General features: G+C 43.6%; 1 protein-coding gene across 2 annotated transcripts; it reads left to right on the plus strand.

The window, feature by feature from the left end:
* The first annotated feature begins 2,422 nt into the window (after nucleotides 1–2,422).
* LOC117396816 (WD repeat-containing protein 38-like) lies at nucleotides 2,423–16,420 on the plus strand. 2 transcript variants are annotated; one of them, XM_033995019.3, is made up of 9 exons: nucleotides 2,423–2,689; nucleotides 2,962–3,082; nucleotides 3,586–3,702; nucleotides 4,327–4,424; nucleotides 11,998–12,078; nucleotides 12,344–12,466; nucleotides 14,004–14,153; nucleotides 14,314–14,361; nucleotides 15,189–16,420. In XM_033995019.3, the coding sequence occupies exons 1-9, from the start codon at nucleotides 2,621–2,623 to the stop codon at nucleotides 15,315–15,317; spliced, it is 936 nt and encodes a 311-aa protein (XP_033850910.1). In that variant the 5' UTR covers nucleotides 2,423–2,620; the 3' UTR covers nucleotides 15,318–16,420. The 2 variants fall into 2 exon arrangements, with proteins under 2 accessions (XP_033850910.1, XP_033850913.1); XM_033995022.3 differs by having other exon boundaries at nucleotides 2,995–3,082.
* Nucleotides 16,421–26,570: the final 10,150 nt, after the last annotated feature.

Here is a 26,570-nt window from a genome sequence, read left to right on the forward strand (position 1 = left end):
CAGAATGTGACTGAGGGGTTAACAAAATAATTAATAGCTAATTAATACCTCGGTCACCACTATAAGAACCTGCAGCTTTGGCTGCACAGTGAAAGGGTGTTCGAGAGTGGAGAACGAGTGAGGAGTGAGTGAGTGAGGAGTGAGTGAGTGAGTGAGGAGTGAGGAGTGAGTGAGTGAGGAGTGAGTGAGTGAGGAGTGAGGAGTGAGGAGTGAGTGAGTGAGGAGTGAGGGAGTGAGGAGTGAGTGAGTGAGGAGTGAGGAGTGAGTGAGTGAGGAGTGAGGAGTGAGGAGTGAGGAGTGAGGGAGTGAGGAGTTAGGAGTGAGGAGGTAAACAATTGCTATTTGTGTGGCTTCAAACCAGCACAACTACTTGTTTGTTGTTATCTTTATTTGTTTGTTTGGCCAACATGCCATTTTCTTTTGTGTAGTTGTGTTTTGTTTAAATATTTTGTTTATTATTTAATAAAAAGCACTGAACGCCATTGCGCCTCAGTTTCATCCGTCATTACCTGTTTGTTTTGGCTTTGTGTTTCTGGTCTGACGTCACCCCTGCAGCCATCCTGTTCACAAGGATCCTCAAGAAAATCAAGCAGGTTAGTTAGACACGATCTCCCTTTCCTAAAACCATGCTGACTGTCTCCCAGGATACTGTTACCATGTAGGTCATTTTCCATTTTGGATCTTATGATAGTTTCCATAAGTATGAGATAGTGACTCATAAAATTGTGACTCATAAAAATAGCTGATACGACTACTACGACTACTACTACTACTACTAATAATAATAATAATAATAATAATAATAATAATAATAATAATAATAATAGATCTAAACAGAACATACACACACAACACCTTTCAAAGTATACTATACAGGTTTTTAAAAAATGTGGACACTAACAGAATTATAGCCTAATTGTAGAACAATAACTAGCAGAAAATAAAATGTATGTACATGCTTCATAATATCTACATTTAAAAAGAAATTGCACTGTTTTGCCAGCTGACTGCTCCATTGGCGACGAAGTATGTTTTATATTCATTTCTGATTTTTCTGGCCAAAGCAGAAGAATGTCGGTCGTACATTGGTGAAAGGTGAACAGGCCTTCTGGCTCTTCCCTCCAAGGTCCATTGGTCATTTTCCCTGTTCCTTGGTCTTCATGATCGGGTAGACCACCTGGTGTGTACAGCTGTCATGAAACCATATGTCGGCTGACCCTAAAAATGTATTGTAGCGATGAAAAAGATTCACATGTAGCCAAAAATCAAAGTGTTATTGCTCGCCTTTCACCAGGAGATATTGCTTCCTGAAGCTGGGTATCTTGCTTTTGAATTTTCTCCTTTATCATTCCCAAGGGACAATGAAATGCTGTCTCATCCATATGGAACCAACCGCATTAGCTTGGTTGGTTTTCTTCAGCCAACTCTGAGCAAGCCACTATAGCATTCTCTTTTCGCTGCTGTATCAGCCAATCCCTGGTCCATGTTACTCGCTTTCGCTTCTTTTGTTGCCTGGTAACACACAACACAATAATAATAATAATAATAATAATAATAATAATAATAATAATAATAATAATAATAATTACCTTAAGCAAAACAGCAGTAACCAAGGGGGGTAACTGCAGCATATGTGATTTCTTCTATTTTTTTCATCTTCATCTTCTCCCTGGTACCTGTAATATTTATTTTGATTAGTCCAATAAATGTTCAAGAAGCATATAGTTACAATGTCTATTGTTATTGGCTAAAGAAAATTATTTTTCAGTTGACCGTGTCTTTAGTGGCCCTAGTTGCTCATACCATAGCTTGCCTTAAAAAGTTGCCAGTGTATCATGGCCTTAAGAGATGCTAATAAAGGTACTGTTAAACTAACTACAGCTTTTTAATTATGCTAATCCTGATTTAAGCAAATGTGAATAAAATCATTTTACTGAAGCCATAAAAACCTGATTTTGTCCCACTTCAGCACCTAAAACAGGAAGTACCACATTCTATAAGTAAATATGGAATTAAGTGATACGAAATGTATATATTGTAGGGTCATACCGTACCGGTTCATTTACTCCACTCAGACCATGACTCACAAGCATGGTAGTGCTGCAAAATGTTTCCCCTTTTTCCAGGAATGATGAATGACTAGGGCTAGGACATTTATTGCCCACTCACCCTACCCTGACCACTTACCAAGTACAGTATCCCTGAATAAATACCGCCCCCACGTGATCATACCGTCATTTTAGCTGCAGGAAATGTTCCTGCACACAGTCACAATATGGTGCTGTATGTAGCAACATCACAATGTTTACTGTTCATTCAGTGCACTACAAACACGTTTTAAAGAACTCAATGCAAACACACTGTGTGTACACAGCAGTGAGTACTGATAAACCAGCACATATCCAAGCCAGTAAATGAATGAAATGCAGCTCCCATGCAGAGCTGGGGCTGTAGCTCTGGCAACGGAGCTGTTAGTGAACTTCAAACAAAGAATGCTGAGTCTTTAAGAACAGTTGATACTTAATTCTAAAATAGACACAGTGTAAGAAAACAGTAGAATACAGAATGCTTATCACTGTTGTCGGAAAAGTGCATTTTTACAACGATTAAAACAACAGAAATGTGGAGGAATCCTTCGGAAAGTTTTGCCAAAATAGACGTGAAATACTTTGCAAGGCATAAAGGGGAGGTAAGCGGCAGTTATTCTAAATCTTATTTACCGTTTATTTGTGTGTTCTATCCTGCAAGCATGCTGTGCCTCGTGCCACCCGAAATTACGCTCTGACACGATATTTTATATGCGTTTGTGTTATTATTCTGCGCAATACAGATTTTTTTTTTCCATTTATTAATGGGCGTCTCAAAGAAATAAAATCATGACAGACACTGAACTTTAGGCTGGACTGGAGTCGTTTTGCATACGATTTCACGGAGTATTTACTGTATTGTCTTTCCGCTCAGGTGAACTCTTGCGTTTTCTCCCCTGACTGCCAGATACTCCTCACGTGCTCTGATGATTGCAGAATTTTTCTGTGGAATGCCAAAACTGGGCAGCTATTAGATAAAGTGTGCGGACACACAGGTGCAAACATTATTTTCTTCTTCTGCATGATTTTTTTTTACAATTAAAAAAAAATCTTACATTTATCAATACTCTGCATCGCATTGATCTGTCTTTTTAGACCACTGCTGTAAGCAGTATAAACACAGCAGTGGTGTAAATATTCTATGATGTTGATGTTAAGACCTAACTTTATTTCATTTTATTACCATAGCCCTAACCCACGCATACCAGCCCCCTGGGAAACCGAGAAAAGCAACCACCAATTTGTAGTGGTTAATTAATAAGGGACTGTTTTTAACTTTAAAAAGACGAGAGCCCAGCTATTTTTGTGTGGGAGGTTATTTCTAACTGACACTCTAGTGCCACCTTGTGGATGTTTGCCATACTTATTTATAACTTCCTGTGATGCTTATAGTTTTCATTTTTCTTGCTGGCATATTCTTCATGATAATTTGTTTTAATGCCTTTGTGTGTTTTGGAGGTTCACCGTTAGCTTCTTATTGCATTTTCAATACCCACAGGTCCAGTTAAAGCCTGCTGTTTCTCCTCAGACTCTACCCGCTTTGCTAGTGCATCACATGACTGCACGGTGCGTGTGTGGCTGACAGCTTCAACTCAGTGCCTACATGAACTGAAAGGTGTGTATCTGAGAGATAATGTCATTGCTGTGGTGAGATAATAATGGAACTCTCAAGTCAATCATTCATTTTTTGAACAAAGAAGTCCCATTATTACCAAGAAACACACCTCAACAAAGCCATTATCACCATACTTCAACTTTTTAAAGCTATTTATTAATTGAACTGTTTTTCTGAAATACTGTAGTCTACTGAAAGATTTTTGAGAGCGGGGCTCGAGAATCTATGTGAAGCATTTCATCACCTCCATAGAAAGTAGTAGTGTTTGTGTATTTTATAGTGTAAAATATAGCCAGCTTTGCCATGTCTTCGTAGCTTGAGATGTCAGAAGGGAGCACACTGGCAGCATGCATATATTTTGTTGCTGTTTGTCTTATCTACGAGGATATATCTCTAAACAAGAGGATTTTTGCCATTTTCATATCGATATACCTGTAGATCACACTCGTTTCTAAATGTTTATTGATTTCGATCATTTTCTACAGATCTGTTAAATGTCTTACATTTTCTGTTGATTTCTATAGATATCTGTAGATCATTGTTCTGTGGAATGCATTTGACTGATTCCCTATTGGGAATATAAGCCCTACTGGTGGCTCACCCCTGCTTTGCTCCTTGCCCCAGGTCACACTAAGAGTGTAGAGACGGTGTGTTTCAGTCCTGACTCCAAGCTGCTCCTCTCCGCGGGCTGGGATAAAACAGCGATCCTGTGGGGTCTCCAGGTAACGTGGCGGGCTTCAGCAGAGTCACAGCGATCCTGTGGGGTCTCCAGGTAACGTGGCGGGCTTCAGCAGAGTCACAGCGATCCTGTGGTGTCCCCAGGTAACGTGGCGGGCTTCAGCAGAGTCACAGCGATCCTGTGGGGTCTCCAGGTAACGTGGCGGGCTTCAGCAGAGTCACAGCAAACCTGTGGGGTCTCCAGGTAACGTGGCGGGCTTCAGCAGAGTCACAGCGCTCCTGTGGGGTCTCCAGGTAACGTGGTGGGCTTCAGCAGAGTCACAGCGATCCTGTGGGGTCTCCAGGTAATGTGGTGGGCTTCAGCAGAGTCACAGCGATCCTGTGGGGTCTCCAGGTAACGTGGTGGGCTTCAGCAGAGTCACAGCAATCCTGTGGGGTCTCCAGGTAACGTGGCGGGCTTCAGCAGAGTCACAGCGATCCTGTGGGATCTCCAGGTAATGTGGTGGGCTTCAGCAGAGTCACAGCGATCCTGTGGGATCTCCAGGTAATGTGGTGGGCTTCAGCAGAGTCACAGCGATCCTGTGGGGTCTCCAGGTAACGTGGCGGGCTTCAGCAGAGTCACAGCGATCCTGTGGGATCTCCAGGTAACGTGACGGGCTTCAGCAGAGTCACAGCGCTCCTGTGGGGTCTCCAGGTAACGTGGTGGGCTTCAGCAGAGTCACAGCGGGGCCGGGAATTTGGCATACAAATGATTAAATGGTTATAATGTTTAAAGCCCAGTCAGCACTCTCGAAACATGTTGGTGTTGATGTGTACTTGTGGAGCAGGGTTATTCTAGTGATCAGCTCAGTTACATTTCTTGTCCTGAATGGCTTTTCCAGGCTGTGTAATATTTAGAAACATGTGACCATATATTTCAGGTTGTTTCTCTCTTGTTTCTATATCAGTAAGGTCTCTAAGCACTCCCAGGTTGTTTCTCTCTTGTTTCTATATCAGTAAGGTCTCTAAGCACTCCCAGGTTGTTTCTCTCTTGTTTCTCTCTTGTTTCTATAGCAGTAAGGTCTCTAAGCACTCCCAGGTTGTTTCTCTCTTGTTTCTCTCTTGTTTCTATATCAGTAAGGTCTCTAAGCACTCCCAGGTTGTTTCTCTCTTGTTTCTCTCTTGTTTCTATATCAGTAAGATCTCTAAGCACTCCCAGATTGTTTCTCTCTTGTTTCTCTCTTGTTTCTATAGCAGTAAGGTCTCTAAGCACTCCCAGGTTGTTTCTCTCTTGTTTCTATAGCAGTAAGGTCTCTAAGCACTCCCAGGTTGTTTCTCTCTTGTTTCTATAGCAGTAAGGTCTCTAAGCACTCCCAGCTTGTTTCTCTCTTGTTTCTATATCAGTAAGGTCTCTAAGCACTCCCAGGTTGTTTCTCTCTTCTTTCTATATCAGTAAGATCTCTAAGCACTCCCAGGTTGTTTCTCTCTTGTTTCTCTCTTGTTTCTATAGCAGTAAGGTCTCTAAGCACTCCCAGGTTGTTTCTCTCTTGTTTCTATAGCAGTAAGGTCTCTAAGCACTCCCAGGTTGTTTCTCTCTTGTTTCTCTCTTGTTTCTATATCAGTAAGATCTCTAAGCACTCCCAGGTTGTTTCTCTCTTGTTTCTCTCTTGTTTCTATAGCAGTAAGGTCTCTAAGCACTCCCAGGTTGTTTCTCTCTTGTTTCTATAGCAGTAAGGTCTCTAAGCACTCCCAGGTTGTTTCTCTCTTGTTTCTCTCTTGTTTCTATAGCAGTAAGGTCTCTAAGCACTCCCAGGTTGTTTCTCTCTTGTTTCTATATCAGTAAGGTCTCTAAGCACTCCCAGGTTGTTTCTCTCTTGTTTCTATATCAGTAAGGTCTCTAAGCACTCCCAGGTTGTTTCTCTCTTGTTTCTCTCTTGTTTCTATATCAGTAAGGTCTCTAAGCACTCCCAGATTGTTTCTCTCTTGTTTCTATATCAGTAAGATCTCTAAGCACTCCCAGGTTGTTTCTCTCTTGTTTCTCTCTTGTTTCTATAGCAGTAAGGTCTCTAAGCACTCCCAGGTTGTTTCTCTCTTGTTTCTATATCAGTAAGATCTCTAAGCACTCCCAGGTTGTTTCTCTCTTGTTTCTCTCTTGTTTCTATATCAGTAAGGTCTCTAAGCACTCCCAGGTTGTTTCTCTCTTGTTTCTCTCTTGTTTCTATATCAGTAAGGTCTCTAAGCACTCCCAGGTTGTTTCTCTCTTGTTTCTCTCTTGTTTCTATATCAGTAAGGTCTCTAAGCACTCCCAGGTTGTTTCTCTCTTGTTTCTATAGCAGTAAGGTCTCTAAGCACTCCCAGGTTGTTTCTCTCTTGTTTCTCTCTTGTTTCTATAGCAGTAAGGTCTCTAAGCACTCCCAGGTTGTTTCTCTCTTGTTTCTATATCAGTAAGGTCTCTAAGCACTCCCAGGTTGTTTCTCTCTTGTTTCTATATCAGTAAGGTCTCTAAGCACTCCCAGGTTGTTTCTCTCTTGTTTCTATAGCAGTAAGGTCTCTAAGCACTCCCAGGTTGTTTCTCTCTTGTTTCTCTCTTGTTTATATAGCAGTAAGGTCTCTAAGCACTCCCAGGTTGTTTCTCTCTTGTTTCTATAGCAGTAAGGTCTCTAAGCACTCCCAGGTTGTTTCTCTCTTGTTTCTATAGCAGTAAGGTCTCTAAGCACTCCCAGGTTGTTTCTCTCTTGTTTCTCTCTTGTTTCTATATCAGTAAGGTCTCTAAGCACTCCCAGGTTGTTTCTCTCTTGTTTCTCTCTTGTTTCTATATCAGTAAGGTCTCTAAGCACTCCCAGGTTGTTTCTCTCTTGTTTCTCTCTTGTTTCTATATCAGTAAGGTCTCTAAGCACTCCCAGGTTGTTTCTCTCTTGTTTCTCTCTTGTTTCTATATCAGTAAGGTCTCTAAGCACTCCCAGGTTGTTTCTCTCTTGTTTCTATAGCAGTAAGGTCTCTAAGCACTCCCAGGTTGTTTCTCTCTTGTTTCTCTCTTGTTTCTATAGCAGTAAGGTCTCTAAGCACTCCCAGGTTGTTTCTCTCTTGTTTCTATATCAGTAAGGTCTCTAAGCACTCCCAGGTTGTTTCTCTCTTGTTTCTATATCAGTAAGGTCTCTAAGCACTCCCAGGTTGTTTCTCTCTTGTTTCTATAGCAGTAAGGTCTCTAAGCACTCCCAGGTTGTTTCTCTCTTGTTTCTCTCTTGTTTCTATATCAGTAAGGTCTCTAAGCACTCCCAGGTTGTTTCTCTCTTGTTTCTATAGCAGTAAGGTCTCTAAGCACTCCCAGGTTGTTTCTCTCTTGTTTCTCTCTTGTTTCTATAGCAGTAAGGTCTCTAAGCACTCCCAGGTTGTTTCTCTCTTGTTTCTATATCAGTAAGGTCTCTAAGCACTCCCAGGTTGTTTCTCTCTTGTTTCTATAGCAGTAAGGTCTCTAAGCACTCCCAGGTTGTTTCTCTCTTGTTTCTATAGCAGTAAGGTCTCTAAGCACTCCCGGGTTGTTTCTCTCTTGTTTCTCTCTTGTTTCTATATCAGTAAGGTCTCTAAGCACTCCCAGGTTGTTTCTCTCTTGTTTCTATAGCAGTAAGGTCTCTAAGCACTCCCAGGTTGTTTCTCTCTTGTTTCTATAGCAGTAAGGTCTCTAAGCACTCCCAGGTTGTTTCTCTCTTGTTTCTATATCAGTGAGGCCTCTAAGCACTCCCAGGTTGTTTCTCTCTTGTTTCTCTCTTGTTTCTATAGCAGTAAGGTCTCTAAGCACTCCCAGGTTGTTTCTCTCTTGTTTCTATATCAGTAAGGTCTCTAAGCACTCCCAGGTTGTTTCTCTCTTGTTTCTATATCAGTAAGATCTTTAAGCACTCCCAGGTTGTTTCTCTCTTGTTTCTCTCTTGTTTCTATAGCAGTAAGGTCTCTAAGCACTCCCAGGTTGTTTCTCTCTTGTTTCTCTCTTGTTTCTATAGCAGTAAGGTCTCTAAGCACTCCCAGGTTGTTTCTCTCTTGTTTCTATAGCAGTAAGGTCTCTAAGCACTCCCGGGTTGTTTCTCTCTTGTTTCTCTCTTGTTTCTATATCAGTAAGGTCTCTAAGCACTCCCAGGTTGTTTCTCTCTTGTTTCTATAGCAGTAAGGTCTCTAAGCACTCCCAGGTTGTTTCTCTCTTGTTTCTATATCAGTAAGGTCTCTAAGCACTCCCAGGTTGTTTCTCTCTTGTTTCTATATCAGTGAGGCCTCTAAGCACTCCCAGGTTGTTTCTCTCTTGTTTCTCTCTTGTTTCTATAGCAGTAAGGTCTCTAAGCACTCCCAGGTTGTTTCTCTCTTGTTTCTATATCAGTAAGGTCTCTAAGCACTCCCAGGTTGTTTCTCTCTTGTTTCTATATCAGTAAGATCTTTAAGCACTCCCAGGTTGTTTCTCTCTTGTTTCTCTCTTGTTTCTATAGCAGTAAGGTCTCTAAGCACTCCCAGGTTGTTTCTCTCTTGTTTCTCTCTTGTTTCTATAGCAGTAAGGTCTCTAAGCACTCCCAGGTTGTTTCTCTCTTGTTTCTATATCAGTAAGGTCTCTAAGCACTCCCAGGTTGTTTCTCTCTTGTTTCTATATCAGTAAGGTCTCTAAGCACTCCCAGGTTGTTTCTCTCTTGTTTCTATATCAGTAAGGTCTCTAAGCACTCCCAGGTTGTTTCTCTCTTGTTTCTATATCAGTAAGGTCTCTAAGCACTCCCAGGTTGTTTCTCTCTTGTTTCTATATCAGTAAGGTCTCTAAGCACTCCCAGGTTGTTTCTCTCTTGTTTCTATATCAGTAAGGTCTCTAAGCACTCCCAGGTTGTTTCTCTCTTGTTTCTCTCTTGTTTCTATATCAGTAAGGTCTCTAAGCACTCCCAGGTTGTTTCTCTCTTGTTTCTATATCAGTAAGATCTCTAAGCACTCCCAGGTTGTTTCTCTCTTGTTTCTCTCTTGTTTCTATAGCAGTAAGGTCTCTAAGCACTCCCAGGTTGTTTCTCTCTTGTTTCTATATCAGTAAGGTCTCTAAGCACTCCCAGGTTGTTTCTCTCTTGTTTCTCTCTTGTTTCTATATCAGTAAGATCTCTAAGCACTCCCAGGTTGTTTCTCTCTTGTTTCTCTCTTGTTTCTATAGCAGTAAGGTCTCTAAGCACTCCCAGGTTGTTTCTCTCTTGTTTCTATAGCAGTAAGGTCTCTAAGCACTCCCAGTGTTTATCTTTAGTTGATTAATTGGTCCGATTAATTTGTTCTTCTTCATTATATATATATATATATATATACACCTGTATATATATATATATATATATATATATATATATATATATATATATATATATATATATATATACCTGTATATATATATATATATATATATATATATATATATATATATATATATATATATTAAATGGCAAAACAATTTTAAAGTAACGTTAAAATTTGAAAGGTTAGGAAATTGCAAGTTAAGGTAGTCACGCAACCTTTCCCGTCACACTTGACATCACGTATGACATCATCAATAACATCGGCAATGACATCACTAAGCACATCACAAATTCTCCTCGAAGACCGGCCATACAGACATAACACTGGGAAATCATAGTCCTTGTGATTGGGAACATGTTCAGTAACTGCATTAGCATTCCCACAATGTTTGCTGTCAATATGTGCTTTAACAAACAACAGAATTCCTTGTACTCAGAAATGTGTCATTGCATGTTGAGGTATGTAGTGATGAGTATTAGATTTTTGGAAAGGAGTACCTGAAAATGAATTGGACATGCAATATGTCAAACCCTACATGTATGTTAAACTTTTCATTGCAGTTAGTACTGCATGGTATACTGTTGATACATGTATGCTGTGGTACACAAAGCAGTGTTTTATGTCTCTTGTAAGCACAACATCCACTCATTACAATCCACATCTTGTTTATGTACTTCATTGAGTAATGTTACATTTTCACAATGGTGAACTGCAGAAATCTGCAATTGTACCTAAACATTTTAAGGTCATAATTGGCTTCCAGCATAACAGTATGTTAGCAAGCATTCATGGAGTAGTGGTTAGGGCACTGGACTCTTGACTGGAGGGTTGTGGGTTCAATCCCAGGTGGGGGACACTGCTGCTGTACCCTTGAGCAAGGTACTTTATCTAGATTGTTCTAGTAAAACCCCAACTGTATAAATGGGTATGTAAAAAATAATGTAATTGTATGTAAAAATAATGTGGTGTAACAATTGTAAGTTGCCCTGGATAAGGGCGTCTGCTAAGAATAAATAATTCATAGTCAACTGTAAAGTTTGAAAGAAGAATGTGTCATTGAACATATAAATCTGGTAATACGTAGAATATGCTATAATACAGATATTAATATACAAATATAATAAATAATATACACAAATAACACATGCAAACAATGTCTAGAAGTGCAATGTCATATCATTTTAATAAACTAATAAACAATATGGAAGATAATGAATTCTGTGTTTGAATTTTAAAATGGTGCTATATGAATACGGTGATACTGAGCAGTATATTTATTTTTTAACTCAGCACAAGTGACATTCCAAATAAGTAATTTTTGGTAGGAATAAACGTATAAAATGCATTCATGTCTTTACAAAATGATTTTCATTTTGGAATATTCTTTTAAAAACTGCAACCAGGAGCATGTTATCATTCATGTACCTCTGAATCTGTGCTGTGTAAAAGCGTCGTTGCTTGCAATTGCTGTATTAGCTACATGCTAGACGTCGCGTCCCCACCAGTTTAGTTTAATCTTCATTGTATAATAAGTAACAGTATACACAGGGTCACTTTCATTTTTCACGTTTTATTATTTAAAAGCACAGAGAAGTTAACAGTTTTAATACCGACAGCAACATAGATTTATTTGTGGAATGGAACGGAATCACTGAACTCCCGACCACACCATAACAACAAAAAATGATTATCAGTTTCCCCAGTGTTGAAGGCACAAACACAGAAAACATTACCACTGATTACCAATTTGAATCCAGACAGAAACACAGATGTGACCCCTGTGTGCTGAGCTATATATTCCATGTCTCCCTATTCAGTGCAATGGAACAGTCGCAAGTCCCTCTGCCTAGCAATGACATCAGGCAGTAGTGTCGTCAGACCGTTATCTTTGGGGTTCAATTTCTGTAAAACTAGGACCCCCCAAAATATATGAATACCCCGTTGCACATCTACACCCCCTGGACTGTGTGTATGCGGAGCGTGGTTTCTTAGTTTGTTATACTTTTTGAGATACAGGTGATAAAAAAGCTTCTTAATCATTTAAAAAAAAAAAGAAAAACAGCTGTTTTTTAGTCACTCTGTGTCTCAAAAACTATTCAACCAAATGCTACCCTGTATATTGGTGGGGTTTACCCCCCTTTTTTTCTTATGTTCTTATGTTCTCATGTCTGACAACCAACATTAAAATGGATTATATATATATATATATATATATATACATTTTAATGTTGGTTGTTTGGCTCCAGTTTTTTTTTTTTTTTTTTTAATGAAAAGTAACTAATGCATAGCAACTATAGCAGATGCACCCCATTGTCTTGTAAAATTCTTATCTTTTTTGGCTTTCAGACCGGTGATATTTTAAGAAGGTTTTCAGGACATGAGGGCGCCATTCAATGCAGCATATTTTCATTGAATTCACAATATCTGGTGACTATCTATTGTGCCTTTTCTTTTCAGATGATTTAAAAACAAAATGAGTTATACATTTAGTTGTTTTTTTTTTAAACATACATACCTTGTGAAAACTAGTGTCATTGGAATGTAATATTTGCAGACAGTGGATGTATTGTAGGTCATGGTGATTTGGCTCTAATTAAAGGTAGTAATTATAATAATGGTTCCATTATTTAAGCACATAGTTGTTTCCAGCAGTATTGCCTTTAGTTAACTGCCACTCTCATCCCCCCCACAGGCCACAGGTTCCTGGGACTACACTGTTAAAGTATGGAGCTTACTGACAGAGGAACATGTGAAAACATTAAAGGGACACACAGGCAATGTTAGCTGTGTTTGCATCTCTGTATCAGGGATGCTGGTAAGCCTGTCTGTAAACTTAAAGTACCTGTATGTCTCAAATGTGCAGTTCTGAAAGAAACATTTTCATTTCTCATATAAAAAGTGCTATCTGATACTACACATAGTTAAAGACACCTGTTTGTTATCAGTGATTTCAGTTAGGGTTGCACTTGTTTGGTAATTTCACCTGGAGGGTGAAATTGTCCCCACTCCGTCAGTGGCTTCTTTACTGTCAATAACCAATCAGCTGCTTCCCCTATTGACTGACATGCTTTTAGCCACTAACATGCTGACCCAGAAGACTGCTGAGATAAATGACCCAGGAAGTGCAAGTATAGCATATTCCTGTGAAACCTAAAATAGTCAATAATAATAGATATTGTGTTTTAAAGTCTTCTTTAAAACTGCACATTTGAGATCAATGTAGCTAATGGCAGTGCAAAATAGATGAGATTTCTGGAATTAATTTGTTTGCTGCAATTGCGTTAAAGAGTTGACACTAAACAGACCAAACCCCAGTATTGTCTATTAAACATATCCCTGGCACAGGGATACAGTGCAGGCAGACAGACAGACCTATGGATGTCTATACGTCAAACTTTAGTTGATCTAGAGAACCAGTGGTCCAATTGAAAAGGCTTTCTTTAGCCTAAATTACTGAGTGTTTCATAATTAATGTTTATAAAAGTGTTTCATAAGTATGTCACTTTTAAGTAGCCAGCCTCCTCCAGTAGGTATTCACTATGTGTCATATACTGTAAGTCCTCTCAGTCCTGGTTATTACTTACTAATGTACACATATGTGTAGGCTGTGTGGTCCAGTGGTTAAAGAAAAGGGCTTGTAACCAGGAGGTCCCCGGTTCAAATCCCACCTCAGCCACTGACTCATTGTAGTTGTAAGTGACTCTGTGATGCATAGTTCACACACCCTAGTCTCTGTAAATCGCCTTGGATAAAGGCGTCTGCTAAATAAACTAATAATAATAATAATGTACTGCTGCTTCCACTCTACACCCAGCCGGGTACAATAAGCCTTCCTTTAAAGAAGATGTGGAGCTCCCGAATGGCACATCCAGTAAAGGCACTCTCCCTGGAGTGCAGGATGCGCCCTATAGCTTGATCGCCAGTTCGAAGCAAAGCTATGCCACTGCCGACCCTGGACGGGAGTTCCCAAGGGGCCGGCGCATAATTGGACAAGCGCTGCGCGGGAAGTTAGGGGCTAGGTCGGCTGGGGAGTCCTTGGCTCACTGCGCACCAGTGCCCCCTGTGGTTGGCTGGGCACCTGCAGGCCAGCCTGTACTCAATTCAGAACTGCGTGGTCCTCCGACGCTGTAAGTTCTGGATATGGCTGCACGACGGGCTTGCAGTGAAAAAAGTGGACAGCTGACGGCACTCATTTCGGAGGACGCGAGTGCTTGCCTTCATCTCTCCCAAGTTAGCTTGGGGGTTGCAGCGGTGAGCCAGGTTGAATAATAATTGGACATTACTAATTGGGAGAAAATTGGAAAATGAATACAAATAATTGTTGAAGTAGATGTGGTTGATTTGTATTACAGGCGTCCGGGTCCTGGGACAGGACGGTTCGAGTGTGGAACCCCCGGCGGGGAACACTAATCTTTCTGTTGGAGGGGCACACAGGATGGGTCAAGAGCCTGTCCTTCTCCAGAGACGGCATACTGCTGGCCTCAGCAGGGGAGAATGACATGGTACGTGACACAAGCAAGAGGGAACGCTCGACTACTGTCGAGGAAAAAAAAGTCAAAAGGCCTTATGACACAGGCGCTTTGACTTTGATGTGTTTACAAAGTATATTTTCTTTGGACAAGCATATAGCCTGCAATGATGTCAATGTATTTCTTTTTTTAGGTTAGAGTATGGGACATGACAAAAGGAACATGCCTTAAATCATTACAGGTATTCAGTATTATTTTACAAGAACTCTTTCATGTTGTTTTTTCAACAGATACAGTATGTGCTATTATGAAGTGGTATTTCTGTAAAGTTAATTGTGCAGTTAAAAACGTGTGAAGGTTAAAAACACTCTGGATACTTGGAATTTACAGTAAATTTTCGTTAAAATAAACTTGGATTTGATGAATTTCCTGATACTATGAATGTTCCACATGGCCCCGGCCCAATTTAGCAGTAACTTATTGTAAATTATTTCTTATGATACGAATTTGCTTAACATAAATTTCCTGTTAGTGCAAATTATTTGGGAGCCCTCCCAGGGAAGAAAATTTAGAATAAAACAAAATCGCTCTAGTTCAAACAGCCAAGTGTAAAGGATATTGGGAAATGTATTAATTTGCATCCAGATTAGTGCCTCTGTAGTGTATTTTAGCGCTGTTGTCATAGTGCTCACACATCAGATCCTTGCAAAACTCCTGAGAACATGAATTACTGATAGTACATTTGTTTGCCGGTACCTTGAAATTCATATTAATGACAAGAATTTACTTTTCTTTTTAACGTTCACATTTTGGATTTTGAACTTGGATTACAACTTTATTTTTGCTTAGACTTAAGATTTTAAATGATTTGACAGTAATATAAATCCATGTAACTGTATTATATAACACATACTTTAAATTAGTACTGTACAAATATTGTGCCTAATAATTCTGTTTAATGGGTTAATGAGCCAGAGAACAGGGCAGGGTAACAAGCATACAGTACTGATCCTTGTAGTCGTTTAACCTGTCACTAAAGTAGCATTTTTTTTTTTTTTTTTTTATCAGGAGCAAATGGATTTGGCACAGCAGTGTGTATTCTCCCCTTGTGGGGCTCTATTGACAAGTGGAGTGGCCAATTCCACCTTTAAAACAGACAGCAGCACAGAGGACCAGGCAAGAGACACAGATCAATAACACTGCAACCCAACGAATGGTCCTTCATTGAAACTTCGACTTCTACCATTTCTGTGAAGGATGTGCTCACCAGTAAAGTGTTCTACATTTCAAATCAAGGACACGTTCATGTGCTTCTTTAAAACTACCAGCACTGAAGACATTTTTCAGCACCTGTCCTAGTTGCTCCATGCAACCTAGACTACCAGTTCTATCTGGAATTGTCCTATAGTTCTATAAGTTCTATACAGTTTTGATACGTTGAGGCATCCAGCAAACTGATCAGATAGGATCACATTAAACTGCACAATGAACAGGGGGAGCAGAATGGGATACATTTGTCTATGGAGGGTATTTTCTTAACCCTTTGACAGCCCCCACACCAATTCAGTATTTAGTAAGAAGTCAAAAGGGGCATTTACACTTGCTTTCCAGAATCCCTCTGAAATTGTGCGTTTACAATTGTATGAAACAGCAGGGGGTGCTTCTCTCAGGACAAGAGTCTGAGCATGCGTACTTTGTAAACTAATAGCTGTCGCTATGCTGTAATGGCAGCATCGAGTACCATCATTTGAAAATATAGATGAACCCGCTTAATATCATACCCACGATTTTTAAAAAACCACTCGCCATGCGTGGTCAGGCTTTGCTAAGTAACCACAGGATATAATTAATTTCCAATGCAACTAACAAACAATAATCACCTCGGCTGATAAGCAGGGCCAATAGAAAATTGCAGGGATATTTGACCAAATTTTGCAGAAAATTGCGGGGTTAAATATGATCAAATTAATGCTGTTAGGCACTTATATTGTTTTTTATGCATGTATATACATTGACAATTAAAATTATGGGATCAACTATACATTTACTGAAATTCTACTAGAAAGGCAATACTATACATAACCCATTGACTTATGTAAAAGCTTATCTATTTTAAAAGAAATAATAGAGTATGTGCCGCTGTGACTGCAAAAAAGGTGGGTATTTTGATAAAGAAAAAAAAGGTTTACAGCAAACTGCCATATTTAAATATGGCAACACAGTTTGCAGGAAAAGAAAAGTAATTTTTGAAAATGTAATTGTCACCCAAACCAAATAAAACGAAAATTATAATCCAAAAATGTAGCACTTGTTATATTTATCTTTTTGCAGTTGTTGCAAGTTCCATCAGTGGCTCCTCCTGAGTTTCCCACCATGTTGCTATGCTGTAGTCTGCTGGGGTAGGTTCTGCAACCTTTTTGTAGGCATACCATTCAAAATTAGAAACAGCCGAAAGGGCAGGAATCACATCACTGTTTGAGTCTTTGTCTCTGTCCATTTGTGGCAACTGGTGAGTATCAAAAACACATGCTGCTTTGTAGGTAGTGATGGATGGGTGCCTTTGCAAAACCACCCTGAGCTTTTCACTACTTGCTACCATGACACTCTGGAAGAGCCGGACACATCAACAGACAGCTGCAGTGCAGTCACACAACCAGTGCAGCGTGAAGCTTGCAGTGGAGTGGTGCACCTAAGATGGAGTCTGGATCGTGTGCAGCATGAAGCTTGCAGTGGAGTGGTGCACCTAAGATGGTGTCTGGATCGTGTGCAGCATGAAGCTTGCAGTGGAGTGGTGCACCTAAGATGGCGTCTGGATCGTGTGCAGCATGAAGCTTGCAGTGGAGTGGAGCACCTAAGATGGTGTCTGGATCGTGTGCAGCATGAAGCTTGCAGTGGAGTGGTGCACCTAAGATGGCGTCTGGATCGTGTGCAGCATGAAGCTTGCAGTGGAGTGGTGCACCTAAGATGGCGTCTGGATCGTGTGCAGCATGAAGCTTGCAGTGGAGTGGAGCACCTAAGATGGCGTCTGGATCGTGTGCAGCATGAAGCTTGCAGTGGAGTGGAGCACCTAAGATGGTGTCTGGATCGTGTGCAGCATGAAGCTTGCAGTGGAGTGGAGCACCTAAGATGGCGTCTGGATCGTGTGCAGCATGAAGCTTGCAGTGGAGTGGTGCACCTAAGATGGCGTCTGGATCGTGTGCAGCATGAAGCTTGCAGTGGAGTGGAGCACCTAAGATGGTGTCTGGATCGTGTGCAGCATGAAGCTTGCAGTGGAGTGGAGCACCTAAGATGGTGTCTGGATCGTGTGCAGCATGAAGCTTGCAGTGGAGTGGTGCACCTAAGATGGTGTCTGGATCGTGTGCAGCATGAAGCTTGCAGTGGAGTGGTGCACCTAAGATGGCGTCTGGATCGCATGCAGCATGAAGCTTGCAGTGGAGTGGTGCACCTAAGATGGCGTCTGGATCGTGTGCAGCGTGAAGCTTGCAGTGGAGTGGAGCACCTAAGATGGCGTCTGGATCGTGTGCAGCATGAAGCTTGCAGTGGAGTGGAGCACCTAAGATGGCGTCTGGATCGTGTGCAGCATGAAGCTTGCAGTGGAGTGGTGCACCTAAGATGGCGTCTGGATCGTGTGCAGCATGAAGCTTGCAGTGGAGTGGTGCACCTAAGATGGTGTCTGGATCGTGTGCAGCATGAAGCTTGCAGTGGAGTGGTGCACCTAAGATGGTGTCTGGATCGTGTGCAGCATGAAGCTTGCAGTGGAGTGGAGCACCTAAGATGGCGTCTGGATCGTGTGCAGCATGAAGCTTGCAGTGGAGTGGTGCACCTAAGATGGCGTCTGGATCGTGTGCAGCATGAAGCTTGCAGTGGAGTGGTGCACCTAAGATGGTGTCTGGATCGTGTGCAGCATGAAGCTTGCAGTGGAGTGGTGCACCTAAGATGGCGTCTGGATCGCGTGCAGCACACGGCCAGTGCAGTGTGAAGCTTGCAGCAGTGTGGCACAGCCGACAGACCTGGAGAAGGGAGAAAAGAGAGACAGAAGAAAAAACACTTTTTTGTTGTTTTTTTATACTTACCCACCACTTTATGGGTGAGTGGATCAATGTGCTTGTCTGCTCAACAATAGGGCCAGATATGGGGCCTAATGGAGGAGCACAAGGTTGTTATTATGTTTTTTTTATTTTTTTAAACTGCAAGGCAGTAGTACACACAGACACGCGACAGTAAACTCGAGTGTAATGACTGTTTATTACCTCGGGAGGTGGGACCGAGGACGTCACTCCACGGAGGGGCCTATCGGCAGCTTTGATATAAAATGCTCAGCAAATACCTGACAAGCAGGCATATCCCAAAAGTCAGTTTTTTAACATTACGTTATAAGATATCACTAAAATTTTCACTCGAACGTTCAGCTTTTAGCCGGCGTTATCTTTAAGTTTAGTTTATTAAGCGTAGGATTCATGCTGAAAAGATACACAGTATTTTTTTTTTACTGTTGTAAAAATAAAGAACAATTTTATGTTTATTTGATGCGTTAAATTTACATCTTGCTTTTCTTAGTCATCAGAGCCACGCGTTCCTTTAATAGATCTCTTCCGCACTCCAACTCCAGAGAGAGAGGGGTGGGATTTGGCAAAAAAAACTAAAAACATTCCTGCAGACTGTGACAGAGAAGCCTGAGGAACAGGGCGCATGTATTCACTTCATTCAAATTAGAGAGGTAGATGGATTATTTATTATTAGACTCCATTCACCTACACTAGTACTGAATGGTTCATGCTTGTGGCAGGATGGCTTGCAGTGGTGAGGTGTGGTGATGTCACGGACCAGGAAGTAACTGAACCAAAACAGTGGATGGGCGAAGCTGAATGCTACCGCACTCAGCGTGTTTAATAAATAAATAAACAAAACAAAAGATTTAAACAATAACAAAACACTAAACAAAAAGGCACAAGGGCCAAACAAACCAGACAGACAAACAAGTAAGTGTCGTGCTGGCTAATCCAGCACGTTTTAGCAATTGTTATTTTATATTCTGTCTCCTCTCTATCTCCCCGTACCTCCTCTCTGTACACCCCCACCCCGCAGCACGGACAGCTGCAGGTTCTTATACTCTGGCCGAGGGGTTAACTAGCTGTTAATTATCTTATTACCCCTCGGCCACAGTCTGCACGCGTTTGGTAAGGATGCATAACTGTCAGCTAGTTAAATAATCAGTAGCTGATCAGCCATGCATCCTCACAGGTTTTAAATTATAAATATAAAAAACAATAACAAAAGACGCTGCGCTTTTATCCGCGCCTCAAACAAATACAAATAATAATAAATAGGGGCGGGACACTCCGTCACACATGCCCCCCCTTGTGCGCAGCACACATGACCTTTTCAGCCACCTCCCCCCTTAGTCCCCAAAGTCCCGGCTAGCAGTCCCGGCCCAGGAACAGGGGCAGCAACGGGCCAAAGGTGGCGGCCACGGTGGGATGTCCTCCTCCCACCCAAACAACCGTAGCGTCACAGTGGACCACGCACAGGCCGGCTCCTCTGGCCAGAAAAATTTTGGGGGTGGTCTCCAGACCTGCCCCCCCTTCTTCATGGCCGGCAGCTCCCCTCCGTGGGGCTCAGGCCACCTTTTTTCCTGCAGCTAAATTACTGCGGGGGGAGCTGGTTTCCTGACCTCCCCCCCCTTCTTCATGTCTGGCAGCTGCCCTTCATGGGGCTCCAGCCACAGTATTTCTTGCCACATGGCAGGACTGGTAGCGACCCCAGGCAAAACAGGATCCTCGGGAGGCGACGGCAGCAGCAGCGGACCCTCAGGAGGCGACGGCAGCAGCAGCGGACCCTCGGGAGGCGACGGCAGCAGCAGCGGACCCTCGGGAGGCGACGGCAGCAGCAGCGGACCCTTGGGAGACGACGGCAGCAGCAGCAGCAGCGGACCCTCGGGAGGCGATGGCAGCAGCAGCAGCAGCGGACCCTCGGGAGGCAAACTCGGGAGGGGAGCCCCTGGCCATGGAGGCGGCAGCGGGAGCTCCACTTCTCCCTCGTACCCTGTAACTGGTGGCTCTCCAGGCGATGTGGAGCAACAGGCAGCCCCAGGCGATGCGGAGCAACAGGCATCCTTGGGCGATGCAGAGCAACAGGCATCCTTGGGCGGTGCAAGGCAGGGCTGGAGCTGTCCTTCCCATGACGGTGGATGTGGAACCAGCAGGTATTCACCCTCTGCTGGTGGAGCTGGGAGCGGCAAGCAGTCCTCCCACGGCGGTTGAGGCGGAACCAGCAGGTATTCACCCTCTGCTGGTGGAGGTGGGAGGGGCAAGCAATCCTCCCACGGCGGTTGAGGCGGAACCAGCAGGTATTCACCCTCTGCTGGTGGAGGTGGCGGAGGCAGAGGCAGCTCTTGGTGCACTGCCCCTAGCGGTGGTGGAGACAGAGGCAGTTCCTGCTGCTCTGCTCCTGGTGGTGGTGGAGACAGAGGCAGCTCCTGCTGCTCTGCTCCTGGTGGTGGTGGAGACAGAGGCAGCTCCTGCTGCTCTGCTCCTAGTGCTGGAGACAGTGGCGAGGGCTCCTCACCTTCTAACGCTGGAGACGGCAGCAATGGCTCCTCTCCGTCTGGCGCTGGAGAAGGCAGCGATGGCTCCTCTCCCTCTGGCGCTGGAGATGGCAACGATGGCTCCTCTCCCTCTGGCGCTGGAGAAGGCAGCGATGACTCCTCTCCCTCTGGTGCTGGAGATGGCAGCGGCTGGGCTTTTCCTGATGGAGCTGGAGATAGCGGTAGCCCTGCCATATCTGCAGCCAGGTAGCAGATTACCATGTCCGCAACCTCCGGGAGGGACACTGGGCAGTGTTGCTTTTCCCAGGCTTCCCATCGCTCTTCATCTCTGGCCCACAGGAGGTTGATCACATCGGGGAGGGCCTCTTCGGCATTCCTCCCAGGCTCCACCAGCCAGCCCCAGATTATCTCAGAGGAGAGTGAACTCGTCGGCCTCTTAGCCAGCGGGACCTCTCCCCCTGACGCCGGATGCTCAGGCTCCTCCATCTCCTGCCATGCATGGCTCTGGCTGAGTGGAAGATACCTGACCTCGCCACACAGGAAGCACCACCCTTCCTCATCCAGACAGGCAAGGCAAACATCCGGTGTAGTAGAGACGCGACGGGACCTGTGACCGGGCCCGCGCTGCTCTCGATGTGCCTCCTGCTGCTGTTGCTGCTTTCTTCGGCCGCTTCTTCCCATTTTTTTTTTTTTTTCAAAACACAAAAAAAATACTTTTTGAAAAAAACAAAAAAAAACGTCCTTTTCCTTCCTGGTCCGGCTGTTGGAGGCGTTGTTTTATCCCACTTCTGACACAATATGTGGCAGGATGGCTTGCAGTGGTGAGGTGTAGTGACGTCACGGACCAGGAAGTAACTGAACCAAAACAGTGGATGGGTGAAGCTGGATGCTACGGCACTCAGCGTGTTTAATAAATAAATAAACAAAACAAAAGATTTAAACAATAACAAAACACTAAACAAAAAGGCACAAGGGCCAAACAAACCAGACAGACAAACAAGTAAGTGTCGTGCTGGCTAATCCAGCACGTTTTAGCAATTGTTATTTTAAATTCTGTCTCCTCTCTATCTCCCCGTACCTCCTCTCTGTACACCCCCACCCCGCAGCACGGACAGCTGCAGGTTCTTATACTCTGGCCGAGGGGTTAACTAGCTGTTAATTATCTTATTACCCCTCGGCCACAGTCTGCACGTGTTTGGTAAGGATGCGTGACTGTCAGCTAGTTAAATAATCAGTAGCTGATCAGCCACGCATCCTCACGGGTTTTAAATTATAAATATAAAAAACAATAACAAAAGACGCTGCGCTTTTATCCACGCCTCAAACAAATACAAATAATATTATTATTTATTTCTTAGCTGACGCCCTTATCCAGGGCGACTTACAATTGTTACAAGATATCACATTATTTTTTACATACAATTACCCATTTATACAGTTGGGTTTTTACTGGAGCAATCTAGGTAAAGTACCTTGCTCAAGGGTACAGCAGCAGTGTCCCCACCACCTGGGATTTGAACCCACGACCCTCTGGTCAAGAGTCCAGAGCCCTAACCACTACTCCACACTGCTGCCCTGTAGTAAAATAGGGGCGGGACACTCCGCCACAATGCTCATGAACTATTTCAAGTTTAAATAACATTCTTCAGATTATTTACATTGCATTCATGCAGTACATAAAATAAGAATTCTAAAAATATATGTTGTATGTTATATTAGGCTATACTAAGGGTTAGAACTGTGATGATTTTATTCTTAATGGGTACTTCATTTTCAAACAATGCCATCTGTTTAGACTAAGCATCTGTATGTTCTAAAACTGATTTAAACCCACTCGTGGTCTCAAATCAACATTATACAGTGGATACAGTACATTCCATGCTGGAGAATAATGTAGCGTGTAGATGTTGATGATCTGTTGTGCCTCCTCTTTTTCAGATGTACAGTAGCTAGCCAGTGATGATCTGTTGTGCCTCCTCTTTTTCAGATGTACAGTAGCTAGCCAGTGATGATCTGTTGTGCCTCCTCTTTTTCAGATGTACAGTAGCTAGCCAGTGATGATCTGTTGTGCCTCCTTTTTCAGATGTACGGTAGCTAGCCAGTGATGATCTGTTGTGCCTCCTCTTTTTCAGATGTACAGTAGCTAGCCAGTGATAGGGCGATGGAACCACCTGTACAGTTACTTTGTAACAGCAAGCAATCTTGTCTGGTCACAAACTGGGAGAAATGTGTGAAGTGCCAGAAAGTTACAAATGAATCTCTCTGCAAGGCCACACAAAAGCCATCCAATGCTTGGTTTTCAGCTATTGAGCAAACTGAATAAAATGTCAGTTTCAGAAGCTACATCTTATTCCACATGTAGGATTAGAAATGTCTGTGCGACACATCACAGGTTCCCAACAAGTGACTGAATCGCTTTGGTCACACAATAAGTTGTGATGAATTGGCAAGAATTGACACTAGAGCTGCACAAGAATGGTTAGACAGAAATTCGAGTGGTGGTATTGTTCTTCCTTCCAACATATCACCAGGAATGTTTGTTCAAGCTGCAGCTGATAACATTGATTTCTGTGAAGAGACCTTAGATGGAAAGCACACAACCTATGCAATAACACTGGTGCTCTATCAGCGTCCTGATGACACAACAGCAATTGGAGGAGCATTTAGCAACGCAACCTCAGGGCACATGGGATTTTGTGAGCGATCTTTAAATACAACGCTGAAGAGTCAGTCTCTTTTGGAATTTAAAGTGCAAGGTTGACAACCAACAGCTATCAATCTTCTGGGTCACATGAAAATACCTGAATGGTTCAAATAATCATTTCCAATAAGAAAGCAAGCTTCACTCATAGATACAATGTGGATGCTGATTATTATTATTATTATTATTTATTTCTTAGCAGATGCCCTTATCCAGGGCGACTTACAATTGTTACAAGATATCACATTATTTTTACATACAATTACCCATTTATACAGTTGGGTTTTTACTGGAGCAATCAAGGTAAAGTACCTTGCTCAAGGGTACAGCAGCAGTGTCCTCCACTGGGGATTGAACCCACAACCCTTCGGTCAAGAGTCCAGAGCCCTAACCACTACTCCACACTGCTGCGGATGTGACTGTGCCCAAGAAAGCTTTTTGACATGGAATTCCAAGCATCTGATAGGCCCTCTCAAAGGGTGCCAGGGTGGAGTGCCTTTAATGCAATGATATTAACAAGGAATTCCAGACCCACATTGATTGGTTACTGTCCTTTACTTCCTGCCTCACCAACTGAATTCAGCACAGTGTACACCATCCTAAACTCAGTGCAAGCCATGATGAAATCCCTGGGTCAGGTCAACACTGTGATCACTTTGGATGAAGCAATGTACTCCAAAGCAAAAAAAATCACTTGGCTTCGTCTTCATGAATTCAGTGACACAGTACTAAGGCTTGGTGGATTCCACACAACCATTAATTGTATGGCAATCATAGGAAAGTGATTTGAACAACGTGGCTTAGAAGACATACTCATAGAATCTGAGGTTTATGCATGTCTGTCACAATGAAGGCTGGTAGATGACATCACAGACCCGGAAGATATATACACACACGGCAGTACTGGGGTAGAAAAAGCACTGCTTTCACATTTATTTAATAAATGAAAAGTTTAAACAAAAATAAATACACTTTATCAAAACAAAACAGCTCGTTGGCCAAACAAAACAGACAAATAATAATTCTAAAAGTATTGTGCTGGTTCTGCGCAAGCACAGGTAGCATTCATTTAGTTTGAGACTATTTACTTTTACCTCCTCGCTCCGTTCTCTACTCCTCGACACTCTCTCCCTATGAGCCCGGAGTGGGTCATTTTATTCTGTGGCTGTAGTCTTAACTACTCATTAAACAATTAACTTATTAAGGTTCCAGCCACATTCCCACAAGATTGCCAGTGATGGGGATTAAACTCCATCCACGCCAACTACACAGTATAAGATGGGCTTTTCACCAGTCTCAAATAATAAATAATAATGTCGGACGGCTTTTGTCCACCCGCACACAAACACAATATACAATATAATTATACTAATAATAATACAAATTAAAACAATATTAATATATAAATAAATATACACAAGGGGTGGGCACCCCGTCACACTCGCCCCCCCCCCCTTGTGAGCAGCACACATGGTGGTGGCATGGATGCGATGGAGGCTTGGCAGGCCTGGGCATTGCGGAACAGGCAACCCCGTGCGGTGCAGGACTGGGCAGGAGCGGTGCCTCTGTAGGCGACGGCAGCAGCAGCAGACCCTCGTAAGGTGACAGCAGGTGCGGACCCTCAGGAGGTGACGGCAGGAGGGAAGACCCCAGCCAATAAGGTGGCAGCAGGAGCTCCACTTCTCCCTCTGGTGATAGAGGTGGGAGCGGCAGGCAGTCCTCCCATGGCGGTGGAGGTGGGAGCAGCAGGTAGTCCTCCCATAGTGGTGGAGATGGGAGTGGCAAGTAGTCCTCCCATGGTGGTGGAGGTGGGAGCTGTAGGTAGTCTCCCTCTGGTGGTGATGGTGGGAGCTGCAGGTAGTCTCCCTCTGGTGGCGATGGTGGGAGCTGCAGGTAGTCTCCCTATGGTGGTGACAGTGAGGTAATCTTCCGCTGCTGGTGGATACTGGTGCGGCTCCCTCTTGGGCTTTGGATGCTCGCCCCCCCCCCCCCCCTTCTTGGGCGCTGGACACTCGTGCTCCCCCTGTCTGGGTGCTGGATGCTCATGCTCCCCCCTTCTGAGCGCTGGATGCTCGTGCTCCCCCCGTCTGGGTGCTGGATGCTCGTGCTCCCCCCGTCTGGGTGCTGGATGCTCGTCCTCCCCCCTTCTGGGCGCTGGATGCTCGTGCTCCCCCCTTCTGGGCGCTGGATGCTCGTGCTCGCACTTCTGGGCGCTGGATGCTCATGCTCCCCCTTCTGGGTGCTGGATGCTCGTGCTCCCCTTTCTGAGAGCTGGATGCTCGTGCTCCCCTTTCTGAGAGCTGGATGCTCGTGCTCCCCTTTCTGAGAGCTGGATGCTCGTGCTCCCCTTTCTGAGAGCTGGATGCTCGTGCTCCCCTTTCTGAGAGCTGGATGCTCGTGCTTCCCCTTTCTGAGAGCTGGATGCTCGTGCTCCCCTTTCTGAGAGCTGGATGCTCGTGCTTCCCCTTTCTGAGAGCTGGATGCTCATGCTTCCCCTTCTGGGTCATGGATGCTTGTGCTCCCCCCTTCTGGGCGCCTCCGGCTCCCAGAGGCAATGCACAGAGAGCACCAACTAGGCTCCTTCTCCTTCCTCTGCACCTTCCTCGTCTTCATGGAAGGAGCAGACAGCCAATGTGTTCCCATACAGCCCACAGGCAAGGCACCAGCCTTGGTCCTCCAGGCCACCGAGGAGGTCCTCCAGTTCATTGCAGCGGTCTCCCCAGACCCAGTTTTCCAAAAAAATAATAATAAAAATAAACAGGTTCCCTCCCACAGCTCCAAAACCTTTCACCCAGCCCCTCCCTCTGCCAGGCTTACATTTCGTTCCGTCATGCATGCTCCCCTAATCACAGGCATGCATTGCTGTCCCACCACCCATTATCTCAATGCACCAACATAGTCCATCAATCCCCATGGGGGCTCTCCTGCGAATGCGTGTCTGCGATCGGCTGCAGTGCTGTTGTCGGCACAAAGGGGACCCTTAACTTAAAAACCTGGGCTGGCTGTCGTGTGAGAGAATGTTCGTAGAAGTGGCACCCCCCCCCCCCCCCCCCAGGTTTGTCTGTCTCGTCGTTACAATATGCTAGTTTAATACCATTTTTTACTAATAATTCATTTGAAAGCAAACATTTTAACAAGCTGTAAAACTATCAAAGCCTGAAGGCTTATATAGTGTAGTGTAATTACAAATAAATTAATAATTGGT

The sequence above is a fragment of the Acipenser ruthenus genome, chromosome 31 (assembly GCF_902713425.1).
Source record: "Acipenser ruthenus chromosome 31, fAciRut3.2 maternal haplotype, whole genome shotgun sequence".
NCBI classification, from domain to species: Eukaryota; Metazoa; Chordata; class Actinopteri; order Acipenseriformes; family Acipenseridae; genus Acipenser; species Acipenser ruthenus.